The 17,602-nt window shown below is 39.5% G+C and overlaps 1 protein-coding gene across 1 annotated transcript in view; it reads right to left on the reverse strand.

The window, feature by feature from the left end:
- The window catches only part of MARCO (macrophage receptor with collagenous structure), a 41,180-nt gene extending 31,009 nt beyond the window's left edge, over positions 1 to 10,171 (reverse strand). The window contains exon 1 of the mRNA XM_037154096.2: positions 10,023 to 10,171. Coding sequence (XP_037009991.2) covers positions 10,023 to 10,086 — 64 coding nt within the window. The 5' untranslated portion in view covers positions 10,087 to 10,171. The remainder of the gene's footprint in view (positions 1 to 10,022) is intronic.
- Positions 10,172 to 17,602: the final 7,431 nt, after the last annotated feature.

A 17,602-nucleotide genomic window follows, 5' to 3' on the forward strand; every position in this document is an offset into this window, starting at 1 on the left:
TTAATAACCACACCTAAAACGAAAGCAAACTAAAAGGACAGCTAGATCAGGAGTGGAAACATAGAAATGAAGATCTCAAGGAGGGTTAGCAACAGGGGATTGGGAGGAGGAGAAGGGGGGAGAAGGTACAGAAAATAAGTAGCATAGACAGTAGATAGAAAATAGATGGGGGGCAAGAATAGCATGGGAAATATAGAATCTAAAGGACTTGAGACACATGGTCATAAACTAAAGGGGGGGTGATGGTGGGGATGGGAGGTAGGGTGGAGGGGAATAAAGGGGGAATAGAACAACTGTAACAGCATAATCAATAAAAAAATTAAAAAAAAAGAATACTCTACACAACAGCAGTACACATATTCTTTTCATGTGGTGTGGGATATTCACTCAGTTCATATTCTGGGTCATAAAACAAACCTCAACAAATGTAAAAGATATAAAGTCATACATGTTGTATAGCATATGTTCTCTGACAATGGAATCAAACTAGAAACCAGTAACACACAGAAGGGGCCCCCTCAAACAAACCTGGAATTATCTTCTGAGGGGTGGGCCCCTTGTAGTACTGGCTTTCCCAGGTAGGTGATGTTCTAGGAACCCATCTGTATCAGTGTACCAGCTGGCATTGTTGTGAGGCTTCATTCAGCTTCAGCAAATGTTTTTTAGGGCTTTCAATGTGTTTGCCCAGTTCGTGCTGGATGATTTATGACTGCATCTGCCTACACCACACTGAGTGTTCAGCAGTTTCTGACCAAACACAGCACAACCCTTGTATGACCCCTGTGCCCCAACCTCCCTATCCACCCAATCAAACACCAGCAAAATTTTTTTCCCTGGATGAAAACAGTCTTCAAAAAAAATGTATTGTAGATGTGGAAGAGGTGAAACAAAAAAAGGCACAAGTGCTAAAAGGCATCAAAACTGATGAGTTCAAAAACTGTTTTAAGCAGTGGGGAAAAGCATCTGGATAGGTATATTGCATCAAATGGAGAGTACTTGGAAGGTGACTGAAGTTTAAATATGTAAGAATAAATACACAATTATAAATGAATTTTGTTTTTTGGATCCCCTCCTTGTACACAATAGGAAAATCTCCAAAACACTTGAAGATTTAAAAAAATTTAAATAATAGATGGAACATAGAGAAGTCTTAAATGAGATTCTTAAAAAAGGACTGAATGAAAGTTAGAATACAACATATCAAATTGTATGGGGGTAAAATTAAAGCATCACTGAGAGGAAATTTATAGCACTAAATCCTGGCATTACAAATGAGGAAAGATCTCAAATCAATAAATTCTTACCTCAAGAAATTAGAAAAGAAAAGCAGAGTAAACCCTAAGCAACCAGAAAAAGAAAATAATAATGATCAAAGAGTATCAGTGAAATTTAAAATAGAAATTTAAAAATACACCCCCAAATTAACAAAACCAAATTCTGGTCCTTTGAATAATATTAATAAAATTGGTAAACCTTTAGTAAGAATGACAAAGAGTTTATTAAAAAAGACACAAATCACCAATATAAGGAAGAAAACAGAGGATATTACTACAGATTCTAAAGTCTTCAAGAAGAAAATAAGAAAATTATTAACTTTATATTTACAACTTAGAAGAAATGGGCCAATTTATCAGAAACACAGGCCACCAAAATTCAGTCAATATGAAATAGATAACATGAATACCTATCATTGTTAAATGAATTTAATTTGTAATTAAAAACACCTGAAGAAGAAACAACCAGGCCCAGATGATTTTACTGAACTATGTTGACAAACCTTTAATGAAGAATTAGCACCTGTTTTACACAATCTCCTGTGGATAAGAGAAGAGCAGAGAATTCTTCCTAACTCATTTTATGAAGTCAGGATTACCCTGACAGGAAAATGAGACAAAGACAGCACACAAAAAATCAATATCTCTCATGAAATTTGACACAAAAAATTCTCAATGAAATATTTCAAGCAATGTATAAAAAGAATTTATATATCATGACTAAATGCAATTTCCAGAAATGTAAGGTTGGTTCAATATCCAAAAATAAATCAATATTATCCAACATAGCAACAGAATAAAGAAGAAAAATTACACAATCATCTAATTGATACAGAAAAAGCATTTTGTCCATTTCATGAAGGGTCATCCATGCATTCAAGAACTGTTCTGAGCAGTGGGAAAAAGCATGGAAGCAGTGGGACAAAATCTAATTTACAATAAAGCTCTTATAATTTATGACTGTAACTCCCACAATAACAAATTCATAATTAAAACTCTCAGAAAACTAGTAATAGAGCAGAACTTCCTCAGTTTAAAAAAGAGAAGCATCATGCTGACCAGTGTGGCTGAGTTAGTTGGGCGTCACCCCATAAAGTGAAAGGTCACCCATCTGATGCCTGGTCAGGGCACATGCCTAGGTTTCAGGTTTGGTCCTCGGATGTGGCATGTGCCAGAGGCAACTGATGGATGTTTCTCTCTCACTTCGATGTTTCTCTTCCTCTCTTTCTCCCTCCCTTCCCCTCTCTCTAAAAACAAATAAATAAAATACTCTAAAAATAAATAAATGAAGTTTATTTTTCAAAGCATCTACAAAATAGTTAACACTAATATGACACTTAATGGTGCAACAGAATACCTTTCTCCTAAGATTGGAAAGAAGTCAAGGATGTTTGTTCTCACGCTCATATTCAATCACATTTCTATATACTACTGGCAAATGTGGAATTAAAAATTAAAACACAATGGCATTTACAATCACTCCAAATAAAATAAAATATTTAGATATAATTTAACAAAGTGTATGCAGTATCTATATGCTGAATTTTATAAAATCTTGATTTAAAAAATGAAATCAAAGATCTAAATAAATGTAGAAACATGCCATATTCATGGATTGCAAGACTGAATAAGGTAAAGATGTCAGTTCTCCTTAAATTTATCTCTAGGTGTAATATAATTCCTATAGAATTACAGCAAAGTTTTTGTAGTTATAGATAAGTTTATACTAACATTTCATGGAAATGCGAAGCCATATAATAGGTAAAATAATCTTGAAAATGAAAACTAAAATGTGAAGTGTGATATTAAGGCTTACAATAAATGTACAGTAATCAAGACAGTGTGGTAGTGGTAGAGGGTAAACATATAGATCAAGGGAACAGATTGAAGAACACTGCCCTGACCCATGTGGCTCAGTTGCTTGGGCATCTCGTCTTGCAAAATGAAAGGTCACCAGTTTGATTCCTAGTCAGGGCACATGCCTGAGTTGCAGGTCCAGTCCTTGGCATGTTTAATTGATGTTTCTCTCCCTATCTTTCTCCCTCCCTTCCTCTCCTCTCTCTAAAAAGAAAGAAAGTCTTTTTAAGAAGAATGAAGAACACTGAAATAGACCTACGCAAATATACCCAACTGATTTTTGACAGGGGGCAAATAATTAATGGAAGAAGGAAAGTCTTTTCAACAAAAGATGGAGCAATCGGACATCCATAGGCAAAACAAACAAACAAACAAACAAACCTTGGCCTAGAGTTCACATCTTATTTAAAAAATCATCTCAAAGTAAACCATAGACTTAATTTTTAAATGTAAAACTATAAAACTTTTAGACTTAATCATAGGACCTAGGACTAGATGAAGAGTTCTTTGACTTGATACTAAAAGCACAATCCCCCCCCAAAAAATTGGCATGTTGGACTTCAATAGAATTCAATAAATTTGCTTTGCAAAAGACTCTGTTTAAGTGAATGAAGAAGACAAATTACATACTGGGAGAAACTATTTACAAACCACATATCCAGCAAAGGACTTGTGTTTTGAATATATTAAAAACTTCCACAAGTAATCAATAATAAAAAACAATCCAATTAAACATTGTCAAGAGACAGAAACATTTTACCAAAGAGAATATACAAGTGGAAAAATAAGCAAATGAAAAGATATTCAACATCATTAGCCATTAGGAAAATGCAAATTAAAATTACAACAAGTTATCACTACTATACACCTATCAGAATGCTGCAAATAAAAATAGTAATAATTCCAGTTGCTGGCAGGGATGCAAAGAAACAGGATTAGTTGTACATTGCTAGTGAAAATCTAAAATGGTCCATCCACACTGGGGAAGTAGATCAGCTGCCTGTTGAAAAACCAAGCATACACTTACAATCCAGCAATTACACTTTGGGGCACTTATCCCAGAGAAATAAAAACTTGTGCTCATGAAAAACTTACAGTAAATAATCATAGCAGCTTTATTTTTAATACTTCAAACTGGAAAGAACCTAAATGTCTTTTGTTGGGTAAACTCTTCAACTGTGGTACATTCACATGATAAAATACTCATTAATAAAAAGAGCCAGCTATTGATACACACAACACTTTGGATGGATCTCAAGAGGATTATGCTATGTGGAAAAATAGCCAGTCTTTAAAAAGTTACATACTGTGTGGTTCCATTTATATGAAATTCTTTAAATAAGAAAATTACAGAAAGAGAAAACTGATCACTGGTTGTCATGGGACAGTGATTACTGGCAGGGGAGTATGTACGGCTACAAAGGAGTAGCATAAGAGAGATTTTTGTGGTGACTGAACACACATTCTGTGTCTTGATGTAGGTGGTGGTTACACAAATATACACATATGGTTAGGTTGTAGAGAACCATATTCACACACACAAATGAATTCATGGAAAACTAATGAAATCTAAATAAGCTCTGTGGGTTGTACAATACCAGTCTCGTGGTTGTGACATTGTGCCACAGCTGTACAAAACATCATTGCTGGAGGATACCCGGGTGGGTCATGAGACTTCCCTGTACATTGTTTTGCAACTTTTTACAATATAATTTATAATATAATTATTGTAAATCATATAATTGTAAATTATTATAATTTCTACAATATAACCTACAATATAATTATTTCTAAATAAAAAGTAATTTTCAAGAAAACTCGATGGGACTTCCGCCAAGATGGAGACGTAGGTGGAACCACCTTGCCTCTGTGCACAACCAAATCTAAGAACAACTATTTTTAACAACAATAAACACAACCAAGCCACACAGAAAATTGACAATACGGAGTCCAAAGACAACTAAATGCTCAGCTAAACCGGTAAGAGAAGCGAAGCCAGCAGTGGAGCAGGTTGGCAAGAAAAAATCCCCGGGTGGTGCGCGGTGCGCAAGCAGCCAAAGGCGCTGATCGTGGGCTAGCTACAGGAGCACACAGGGAAGAGGCGCAGTGGGCTGTCTGCCGTCGGTCAGTCGGGCAGCTGCGTGTGGATAAACCAGTGAGAAGGGAAGCCTGTGCGGGACAGCAGGCTCGCACAATTCCAATTGGATAAACAGGCCCGGGGTGAGTGGTGTGACTGGACGGAGGACTGGGCTATCTGATCGGACCGCCAGTGCTCCCTCTCTGACCACGCCCCCACACACAGCATCACAAACTAGCAACCTGGGTCGCCCTGTCCTGGTAAACAACTAAGGCTTCGCTCCGCTTACTTAACGGCACGAATAGACCAAAAATGGCTCTAGGACAACTCAGAGCCCCAGAACCCATAGATCTAAGCGATGAAGAAATAGCCAGTCTTTCAGATGCACAGTTCAAAACACTGGTTATCAGGATCCTTACAGAACTGGTTGATTTTAGTCACAAATTAGAGAAACATATGGAAGCTAAACTAATTGAAATGAATGGTAATACAAAGGAAACCAATAGTAATGGAAAGAAAATTGGGACTCAAATCAAGGGAGTGGACCACAAGGAAGGAAAGAATGATCAAACAGAAAAGAATGAAGAAATAAGAATTCAGAAAAATGAGGAAAAGCTTAGGAACCTCCAGGACATCTTTAAATGTTCCAACATCCGAATTATAGGGGTACCAGAATGGGGAAAGGCACAGCCACCAGTGGAAAACTTATTTGAACAAATAATGAAGGAAAATTTCCCCAAACTGGCAGAGGAAATAGACTTCCAGGAAATCCAGGAAGCTCAAGAGTCCCAAAGAAGTTGGACCCAAGAAGGAACACACCAAGGCACATCATCATTACATTAGCCAAGATTAAAATGAAGGAGAGAATCCTAGAAGCAGCAAGAGCTAAGGGAACAGTCACCTACGAAGGAGTTCCCATCAGACTGTCAGCTGATTTCTCAAAAGAGACCTTACAGGCAAGAAGGGGCTGGAAAGAGGTATTCCAAGTCATGAAAACCAAAGACCACAACCAAGATTGCTCTACCCAGCAAAGTTTTCATTTAGAATGGAAGGACAGATAAAGTGCTTCTCAGATAAGACCAAAGTCAAGGAGTTCATCATCACCAGGCCCTTATTATATGAAATGTTAAAGGGACTTACCTAAGAAAAAGAAGATAAAAAAGATGAACAGTGAAAGGACAGCAAACTCACAGTTACTAACAACCACACCTAAAACAAAAGCAAACTAAGAGGACAGCTAGATCAGGAGCAGAACCATAGAAATGAAGATCTCATGGAGGGTTAGCAACAGGGGAGTGGGAGGAGGGGAAGGGGGGAGCAGGTACAGAAAATAAGTAGCATAGACAGTAGATAGAAAATAGATAGGGGGGAGGGTAAGATTAGTAGGAGAAATACAGAATCTAAAGAATTTGAGACACATGTTCATGAACTAAAGGGAGAAATGGTGGGGGAGGGGCATGCAGGGTGGAAGGGAATGGCGGGAGGGGGAATAGAGCAAATGTAATGGCATAATCAATAAAAAATAAAAATAAAAATAAAAAATAAAATTAAAAAAAGGAAATTAAACAAAAAAAAGTTAAAAAAAAAGAAAACTCTAGGTTAAGACCAGATGTTGAAAAAATGCTGAGAAATACTGACATAACAAAGGAAAAAGTCAGAACAATGACATAACCAATAATAGCCACATCAGCAAGTCTGACCCTGAATGGACTCAAAGGTTAAGGTGTTGGGCAAATTTTTAAATTATCTTTAGAGCAGAAAGAAGAGATATTAAGCCCACAGCTAGGAGCTGATGCTTAATGTTAATGAAAACAAACAACAACAAAACCCATAAGTTGTCTACCTATATTTTTAGGGGTCTTCTCTGCCAAGAAGAAATGCTCTTCAAAGATTAGGAGAAGATAGATGAAGATAAATATAAACAAGGGACTAGGGTGGAGTGGGGTGGAAGGCATGGTACATACTTGCAACTTGTAGATAAATAAGTCCTGGATACCTAAGACACAATACAACAATTATAGGCAACAAAACTGTATTATAAACATCAAACTTGCTAAGAGATTAGAACATAATTGCTCTCAACACTAGAAGAACTGGTAACTATGTGATGTTCTAAACATGTTAGCTAGTGCTACAATGACACTCCTACTGCGGTATAAATGTACCACATCAATATATTGCACTCCTTAAACTTACAATTTGACGTATGTCAAATATAACTCGATAAAAAATTAAAAATAAATAAGTAAATGAAGTTCTTCAGACTAGAATTAGTGGGAAGAAACATCAAGAAGAAAGATGTGAAGGCTGAAAGAGTGAGGGCTTAGGGCGAGAGGTCACATAGCTGACAGTCCAACGGCCCGCCAGAGCTTGCTGGTGTTGGGGCAGAACTCTTGGGGTTTTGCTGGACCTTCAGGGCTCAAGTCTGTACAGAAAACTAAACTAAGCTTTGCAGAACTAAATTAATAAAAGAAGATGACCGGGGCCATTTAGTGCTGAGACAAGTACTTTCATTCATCTCAGTAAGACCTGAGGGGGTTAGTATGTTACAAAGCCTCATAGGGATTACTGTCCATGATGGCAGTCATCTAGAAAATTCCATTTGCTCCATGATCTTTATACAAGAAAACAAGAAATTGTAAATGCATTTAGGAAAATATTCCTTCCATCTAAACTGGAGTAATTTCGTTTCTTGGTTAGATATTTATTTAGTCAGTGGCATCCACAACCCATGTCAGAAATCTGGAGCTCACCCTTGACCCTTGCATCTCCCTCACTTGCCAGTCTTGCCGGGTCCCACCATTACAGTCCCACTGACCTGACTTCCGATATTTCCCCAGATCATCTTCCCTTTTATTCTTTACAATCACTGCTTCTCATCATCTCTTGTGGCCTCACTCCTCTCTGTTCTCAGCGTAACTCTTTCCAGCTTGTCCCCATCTGAGAGTGAGTAATCTTAAATGCAAACCAATGCCCCTCAGCCCAGCTTCAATCCCTTCAAAGCTCCCTATTGCCCTTGGGATAAAGTCCCTATTAATTGTCCCTCGTCTCAATCCCCACTTAGCTTTTCCCACCCAATTTTTGTCCAAAAACATCAAGCTCTTTATATTTCTCTGAATAGCCCTCATGAATATATCTTAAACATATGGTTTCTTAGCCCACCTCAGGCACCATATACCCACTCTCTGATGAACCCCCCTTGCCCATTCAAATGTAGAAAAGGTCTCAGTTCTGGCCTCCAGGACCCTACACCAGACTCATCTCTAATGTCCTGTACAAATATCGCCTATAACTGGTCATGGATTATATAGAAATAGGTTATGGATGTGCTTGCCCTGCCACCATCCTGCCACCACCAACAGGACTATGGGCTCCCTGAGGCCAGAGGCCGTGTTTATTCTTGTCTATTTTCTCAATGCTGAGTGCAGTGCCCAAGAGGTAGTGGGTGCTGAATATGTTTGATCAACTGACTTTGTTTGAACATTGAAGCATCTTAAAAATCATGTATCCAGAATGCTGCATTCCCAAAGGTGCTGAAGAACCAACAATTACGAAAGGCATTCACATGCATGCCTTTTCTGTTACCACAGTATAAATTCCTAAAGGCAACACACCAGACTCTTCATCTTTGTACTCCCATAAATTCCAACCAGTGATCTGCACAAACAGGCGCTGGATGAGAGGGGCACTGAGGCCAGCGGACAGAAATGCAGTAGTTCCTGAACAAACATCCTCCAGAAAAGACTGGGAGTGGGAAAGGCTGATCAACTTGGAAAACGTTTCACAGAGGATATTCTAGAATGGGAGGTCAGAGCTCCTCTCTGGAAAGCACTCACTGGTGAGTTTAAATGCTACAAATTCTAGAAGATTTAAACAATGCATCATCTGTGTAACACTGAGCAAACAGAGACAACAGAATTGACTGAATTTTTAAAATCTGAGTTTGACCTAAACAAAATAATTATGAAGTGATGGGCATAGCCAACAGGAAATAGAGATCGCTCCTTCTCATCAACACATCAATTATAACAAAAGTCATCTTACAGAATTTCAGAGGAATTACATTAAATAAATATAAGGCATGTGGCTCCAGTTTTGAGGAACTTTTTCATTACTCTTGGTTTGCACTGCCGTTTCATCACACAACCTATTTGTCAGAACAAGACCCTAATAAAAAAAAGGAGGGACATACAATAAGGATTGGCCTTAATCTAACAGAAAATATTTCAATACAAATGAAAGAAATTGTGAAGCTTAAAAAACCCTCACTATCCTACTACCCTTTGCAACAACATGGATGGAACTGGAAAGCATTATGCTGAGAGAAATAGGCCAGGCATTGAAGGACAAATACCATATGATCTCACCTTTGACAGGAAGCTAAACAATAAAACAAACAAGAAAACAGAATAAAAACAAAGACACTGAAATAGAGAACAAGTGGGCAGTGACCAGAGGGGAGAGAGAAGGGAATTTAAGGGGAAAATGGGGAGGGATTTTGAGGAACAAGTATGAAAGACACAGGGATGAGGACTGGGGGGGGGAATGGTAGAGAGGGGGGAGACAGGGCTGGGGGGGGCTGGGATGTGAGAAATAGACAAAAAATGTACTTGAAAAATAACTAAATAAAAATTAAAAAATCCTCACTATCCTAAATAAAAATACAGCATCTATTATTAGCATTACACAAATTCTAGATTGAAGCATTCAACTATGGTGCCAACCTAGACTTTCTATTGACATCTCTAGTCTTCCATCACCAACAGAAAGACTACATCACCTGGCACTGTCATTATTGAGGAGTAGTACTTTACCACTGAGTTCAAAGGACTCCATTGTAGAAAACATGGTTTGGTCCAGAGCAGTTATTTCTCCCATGTTAAGAACTCTTCCTCCTCGAGAATTTCTGTATGTTTCAACACTAAGCTTTATAGATGGTTAAAGTCCTGGAGCCAGCAGAAATGCTTCCCACATGAGGAACCAGTTGGGAAAAGATTGTTCCCATTTAACTACTGTAGCTAGTTGTAGACCTCGCAGCACTTCCTTTTGGCTCTGATTTCTGAATTTGCAAAATGTTTCCTGCCATTTCTCAAAAACAGCCTATTCACATGTACAGAGCTCCTGCTTAATGCAGCTGCTTGGTGAGGGCGGGTCTTAGATGGCTTTCTGTGCGGGAGTCTCTGAAACCACCCCTTGTTCCCAGGCTCCTGAGAGCAGAGAAGTGGATGACCCCGGAACACTGTTTCTCTACCTCCCCTCCCCCTACCTAATCTCAGAGCCAGCTCACTGCCCCAGGGCCTCTCCAGCCCACACTCAAATCTCCTTTCTCTGACCTTCTGCTCTTGGGGTTCATCCTTGCTACTGAAGTGCTGACCATGGACCGGCTACATTTCCATCACCTGGAAACTTGTTAGAAATGAAGTCTCAGGATCCACCCTGTACAGACTGAATCTAGATGTATGGTTTAACAAGATCCCCAGGTGATGTGTGTTCACATTCATATTGGAGAGGCACTGCTCTATGCCACACATTTTAGCATTCAACTATGTTTCCCTTTACAGTTTTCCCACATTCTATGTGTACACATGTGTACTTGCTCTGGTCCTGGTAAGATCTGAGAAACTTGATGGGAGAAACCTCTTCCTCTGTGTCCTGTGCTGGGCAGGCCCTACTGGGGAGGTTGTACGGTGCATTGGTTAAGAAGACACAGACCCTAACAGCTCAAATGCCTGGGTTTGAATTTCATTTCCTCCACATAACAGCTACGTGACTGTGAGCAAGTCACTTAAGCTTTAAGTGCCATATTTCCCTCATTTGTAAAATGGAAAGCTTGTAATAATTTTTATGTATATTAAATGAATTAAATTGTGCAAGGTGGCTAAGATGGCTTCTGGTGGCAATGAGCACTAAGGTAACATTGCCAATTATCACTGGAGACGTTGTGAAGTGTGCCATGGAGATGAAGGAACCAGCCTTTGCCTTAAAGGAGTTCATAGTCTAGTATGCAGGATGGATGTTGACACAATTGAACTCCAGAAAATCGCTGCTAAGTGGAGTGGTGATTGAAACACCTGAGAGGACAGAAGTGGCCTGGAGGTGGGGCCGGCAGGATGTCAATACCATAACGAGCTTCATGATCCAATCTGGGTGTAAAGGGATGACTACATGTTTACCTGGAAAGCAAAATAAGGCAAGGGCCTTTCGGTAGGAAAAATGGCAAGTACTGCCTCACATAGGTAGGGGCACCACAGACTTCTGGGTGAGGAGGAGAGGCAGCAGGAGATGAGGCTGGGCTGGCTGGCTCACTTTCTTTGTTCTGTGGCATGGCAGAGAGCAAAGGGGGGAGAAACTCAGAAAAGTGGGCTACTGGCAATGCCCCACATGGCAGAGGTCCCTCGTGGTACACACAATGTCAACATTCAGGAAGTCTCTGTTTTGGCCCAGGGCTAGGTAGGAACAGAAGCCAGAAGAGAAAAGGTTAAAAGGAGATAACTGAAAGTGAATCGATGAAGGCAGCTGGGCTCGGCCAGAAATTTGGGTGGACAGCACAAGATAATAGAGGCTTCAGAGGGATTCCCATGCAGGAGGGAAATCCCCCAGGCAAAGGAACCCAGCCTCACTTAGGTAACAATGCCTCCTCCCTCTGCCTGTCCAGCTCGGCTCTGACCAAGACCATCCTCATTTGAGGGTTAGGGAAGAGGCTCATTGGAAAGCACTGGGCTCATGACCTAGTGCCACCATCGTCGAGCATTTAGTGAATGTCAAGTATAGATGTTTTGGCTCTGCCTATGGGGCCAGACAGACCTGGAACCCAAACTTGCTTATAGACACAGTCCTAGCTTGCAGAAACATTAACTATTATCCAGAATTTATTAGGTGCCGGGCAGTATGCTAGACTTTATATACATTAATCAATACTCACAACAACTCGTAACTTGCCTCAGGTGGTTAGAATTAGATGACACCAGAAATCAAATCCAGAATCCCCTGCCTCTATACCCAGTATAATCCAGAAGCTAGAATCCAGTGGTTTGAACCAGAGGACCTTTCTGAAAACTCACGTGCCAGTCCCCACCTGCAGCCAGAGGCTCTGGTTTTAATAGCAACCTCATGGTGGGTTCTAATGCACAGCCAGCCTGAGGACTCCTGTGCAGAAGAGTGAAGTGGTCACATGCAGCACAAAGACCTATGTGGGCCCTCAGGACTCCATCCTGAGAGGATCAATTAGGTTGGATCCCTTTTGACATGCAATACAACAACCAATTCATAGGATGCAAGCAAATACACCCAGCTGCAGGCCCAGAACTAGAGTGAGGCAAATTCAGTATTAGCATGGGGTACAAAACATTCAGTAATCAGGGTAGATAATATAGGAACACAATCTTTTAAAATTGACAACTAATGCAAAAAGCCCATTGTGAACAAAACATCAACATTTTAAATAAAGACAGGATCCCATGCTGCACTTGTGAATTACTGGTCACTCACTCAGCCTGGCCTCAGCCCTGCTCATTACCCTGGGCTTCAGCATCCCCATTGCAAAATTGGATTCCAGTAGGCACCATGTCTGCCCACAGGGTGGATGTAAGAATGAAACAAAATAATAGAACTGTAAGCACATTTGTAAATGAAAGGGCTCGAGGTAGAATAGCATCTACTATCAAACCACATTCATAATGTGAAATGCCTGCATTCTCCACGTTACCCTTAAAAATCCTTTAGATCTTCCATAAAGTACAAAACACACAATTTGGGATAATTGTGCAGTCTGTTCCTAAGTCCCACTCAGATACTTTTATCTTTGAGAACAAGGATCTGGCTGTTATTTCCCATCAGTTGAAGTGGTCAACTTGCATTTGGGGTCCATGTTGTTCAAGAAATGTAGGACTGGGCTTTATTCTTCTAGCAGAGTGCATACAATTGGATTGGAGAATTTAAATGTGTGTTCAGAGTGGCTCTGGTGTAGTTATATCAAGCTCTGATGTTTTCCAGAATGACAGTCACATGGTTCACAGTGCTTTAACAGACAGGGAAATGGGGCTGCAGTCCCATGCAAATGTGGCTCCACTCCTGGTGGCCTCTGCAGAACTTGACTCTATGAACTCGTGGGTTCAAAACTAGTATAGTTGTTGGGCCACCTGGTAGATCATCAAGAACTCCTGCATGACCCCATTCCACCTTAAAACTGAGGCAATCTGGTTATTGCACTGTATAAAAACCACTGACACAGATCCTAATGTTCAAAACAAAACAAACCAAAAAACCCCACAACATGCAGGCTAGCCAAGCCTCCATGGCAATCCCCAAGGCCCTGTCATACCCCACTAGCTGTATGGCCACTTGCCTGCTGTTTGCCCAAGCTCACCAGTGGACATGATGGAAGAAGAACCTGTGCTAAAGAGAATGTATAGGAGACAAATGTTTGAAATTCTATTTTTGCTGTCAGTTGTGCATGTCAGTGTTGGTTAGTGTCCTCAGGCCTTGCTCAGTGCCTGATACCAAATGAAGCTTAACTGTTGATTCATTTTAAAAATTAAAAAAACCCAACACACAAACGACCATTAACAGGCAACTAGGTAAATTAAGATTAATATGGAGTATTACATCCATACAATAGGATACTAATCAGCATAGAAAGAAATAATAAGAATAAGCAATTCTTAAAGAAATAAGATTAGGCTGAATCTTTTTTTTAACTGGTGTTGTGCCAGAATTTTTATTTATTTTATTTTATTTTTAAAAGTATTTTTATTGATTATGCTATTACAGCTTTCCCAATTTTTCCTCCCTTAATCTCCCCTCCACTCCACCTTCCCAACCCTCCACCATCCCCCCACTTAGTTCATGTCCATGGATTGTACATATAAGTTCTTTGAATCCTCTGTTTTCTATATCATTTTATCTCTCCCTGTCTATTTTATGCCTACTAATTATGCTTCTTCTTCCCTGTACCTTTCCCCCCTATTCCTCCCTTCCCACTTTCCACTGAAATCCCTTCATGTGATCTCCATTTCTCTGATTCTATTCCTGTTCTAGTTGTTTGCTTAGTTTCTGTTTTTGTTGTTTTTCTTTTCTTTTAGGTTCATTCATTGATAGTTGTGAGTTTTCTGTCCTTTCACTCTTCATATTTTTTACTTTCTTTTTCTTAGATAAGTCCCTTTAACATTTTATATCATAATGGCTTGGTGATGATGAACTCCTTTAACTTGACCTTATCTGAGAAGCGCTTTGTCTACCCTTCCATTCTAAATGAAAGCTTTGCTGGATAGAGCAATCTTGGATGTAGTTCCTTGCCTTTCATATCTTTCAAGAAAGAAATACTCCTTTCCAGCCCCTTCTTGCCTGTAAGGTTTCTTTTGAGAAATCAGCTGATAGTCTAATGGGAACTCTTTTATAGGTAACTCTCTCCTTTCCCCTTGCTTCTTTTAGGATTCTCTCCATATTTTTTAATCTTGAGTAACTTAATGATGATGGGACTTGGTGTGTTCCTCTTTGGGTCCAACTTCTTTGGGACTCTCTAGGCTTCCTGAACTTCCTAGAAGTCTATTTCCTTTGCCAGATTGGGGGAGTTTTCCTTCATTATTTGTTCAAATAAGTTTTCAAGTTCTTGTTGTTGTTCTTCTCTTTCTAGAACCCCTATAATTTGAATATTGGAATGTTTCACGTTGTCCCAGAAGCTTGTAAGAGTCTCTTCACTTTTTTGAATTCTTGTTTCTCCATTTTGTTCTGGATGGATGCTTAGTTTTTCCTTCTGTTCCAAATTGTTGGTTTGAGTACTGGTTTCCTTCCTGCCACTGTTGGTTCCCTGAATATTTTGCTTTATTTCATTTTGGGTATCTTTCATTTGTTCTTTCATTTTTCAACCAAGCTCAATCATATCTGTGAGCATTTTTGGTTACCAGGGCATTAAATTCTCCATCAGATAGGTTGGCTATGTTTGCATTATGTAGCTCTCTTTCTGAGGCTTTGCTCTGTTCTTTCAGTTGGGCCATACTTCTTTGTCTTGGGGCACCTGATAAGTTGTAAGGGGCAGGACCCTCGTTATTCACCAGGGCAGGGCAACCCTCCTTGCTGAGCTGAGGTGCTGCCTGTGGGGGTGGGGCCAGAGAGGGAATAGTGCAGCCTGCCTGCTTGTCTTTAGTGTACTTTTCAACAAACTCTCATATGGAACTGGGAGCTTCTCCCACAGTGGCAACCCCAGCCATAGTCCACAGTCAGGTCTGAGTTTCAGTTTTCCTCTTAAATCAGCCCCTCCTGCACAGCCCACCAAGCTCACCAGCCAGCACTGCACTCATGATCTGCCCCCTCCGTTTTTCTGAGTCAGCCCACAAGGTCTACCAACTTACATGTCTGGTTGTTCTCATTGATTTTTTTCTTTAATTCTTTTGTTGTTGGAGTTCCATGCAGTTTGATTTTTCTGGCACTTTTGGTTGTTTATTGATTTTAGGTTGGTTGTGTGAGGAAGCAAAGGGTTTTTATCTACACCTCAATCTTGGCCAGAACTTTTATAATTGCAATAATAATAATAATAATAATAATAATAATAGATGGTGATCTGTGATTGGTGATCTTTGATGTCATTATTCCAATTGTTTTGGGGCACCATGGGCTTTGCCCATATTAGTGGCAAACTTAATAAATGTTGTGTGTGTTCTGACTGCTCTACAGAACTGTTGTTCCCTCATCTCCTCTTTCCTTGGGTGTCCCTATTCCTTGAGATACTATGATATTGAAATTAGCACAACTAATAATCTTACAATGGCCTCTAAGTGTTCAAGTTAAAAGAAGAGTTGCACATCTCTCACTTTAAACCAAAGGCAAGGAATGACTAAGCTTAGTGAGAAAAGCATGGCAAAAGCCAATATAGACCTCTTGCACAAACAGGCAAGTTGTGAATGCAAAGGAAAAATTCTTAAAGGAAATTAAAAGTGCTACTTTAGTAAACACATGAATGATAAATCAAAACAGTTTTTTTAAGATTTTATTTATTTATTTATTAGAGAGAAGGGAAGAGAGGGAGAAAGAGAGGGAGAGAAACATCAGTGTGTGGTTGCCTCTCATCCGCCCCCTACTGGGAACCTGGCTCCCAACCCAGGCATTTGCCCTGACTGGGAATCGAACCAGTGACCCTTTGGTTGGCAGGCCCATGCTCAATCCACTGAGCCACACCAGCCAGGGCTCAAAACAGTTTTAATGGTGTAGATAAAAGATCAAACCAGCCACAACATTTTTTTAAGCCAAAGCCTAATTCAGAGCAAGGCTCGAACTCTGGTAAATTCTGTGAAAGTTGAGAGAGCTGAAGAAGCTGCAAAAGATAAGGTTGAAGCAAGCAGAGAGTGGTTTATTAGGTTTAAGGAAAGAAGCTGTCTTCGTAACATAAAAGTACAAAGTGAAGCTGCAAGTGTTCATATAGAAGTTGCACCAAGCTACACAGAAGATCAGTTACGTTAATTAATGAAGGTGGCTACACTAAACAACAGATTTTCCATGTAGACAAAACAGCTTTGTATTTGAAGAAGATACTATCTAGTACTTTTACAGCAGAGAGGAGAGGTCAATGCCCGGTTTTGGCTTTAAAGGACAAGCTAATTCCCTTGTTAGGGGCTGGTGAATTTAAGTTAAATTCAATGCTTCTTTACAATTCCGAAAGTTCTCGAGCCCCTAATAATCATGCTAAATCTACTCAGCTGTGCTCTGTAAATGGGACAACGAAGCCTGAATGATAGCACATATACTTGCAACATCGTTTACTGACTAATTACCTCTATTGAGAACTACTACTCAGGAAAAAACTTTCTTTCAAAATATTGTTGCTTATTGACAATACACTGGATCACCCAAGAGCTCTAATAGACCTGCACAACAAGAGTAATGTGGTTTTCATGCCTTCTAACACCACATCCAATCTGTAGCTTTTGGGACGAGGATTTCTACATTCAAGTCTTATTAGTCAAGAAATACATGTTATAAGGCTATATAGCTGCCATAGATAGTAATTCCTCTGATGGATCTGAGAAAAGTAAATTATAAACCTCCTGGAAAAAATTCTAGATGCCATTAGATATTTGTGATTCATGGGAAGAGGTCAAAATATCAACATTAATAGGAGTTTAAAAGAAGTTGATTCCAACCCTACTGAATGACTTTGAGCAGCTCAAAACTTCAGTGGAGAAAGCAACTAGAATTAGAAATAGAGCCTGAAGATGTGACAGATTGCTGTAATATTCTGATAAAATTTTAATAGATGAGGAATTGGTTCTTATGGATAAGCAATGAAAGTGTTTTCTTGAGACAAAATCTACTCATGGTTAAGATATTGTGAAGATTGTTGAAATGACAACAAAGGATTGAGAATATTACCTAAACTTAGTTGATAAAGCAGTGGCAGAGTTTC

The sequence above is a fragment of the Artibeus jamaicensis genome, unplaced genomic scaffold (genome assembly GCF_021234435.1).
Source record: "Artibeus jamaicensis isolate MK-2021 breed Jamaican fruit bat unplaced genomic scaffold, CSHL_Jam_final contig_513, whole genome shotgun sequence".
Classification (NCBI taxonomy): domain Eukaryota; kingdom Metazoa; phylum Chordata; class Mammalia; order Chiroptera; family Phyllostomidae; genus Artibeus; species Artibeus jamaicensis.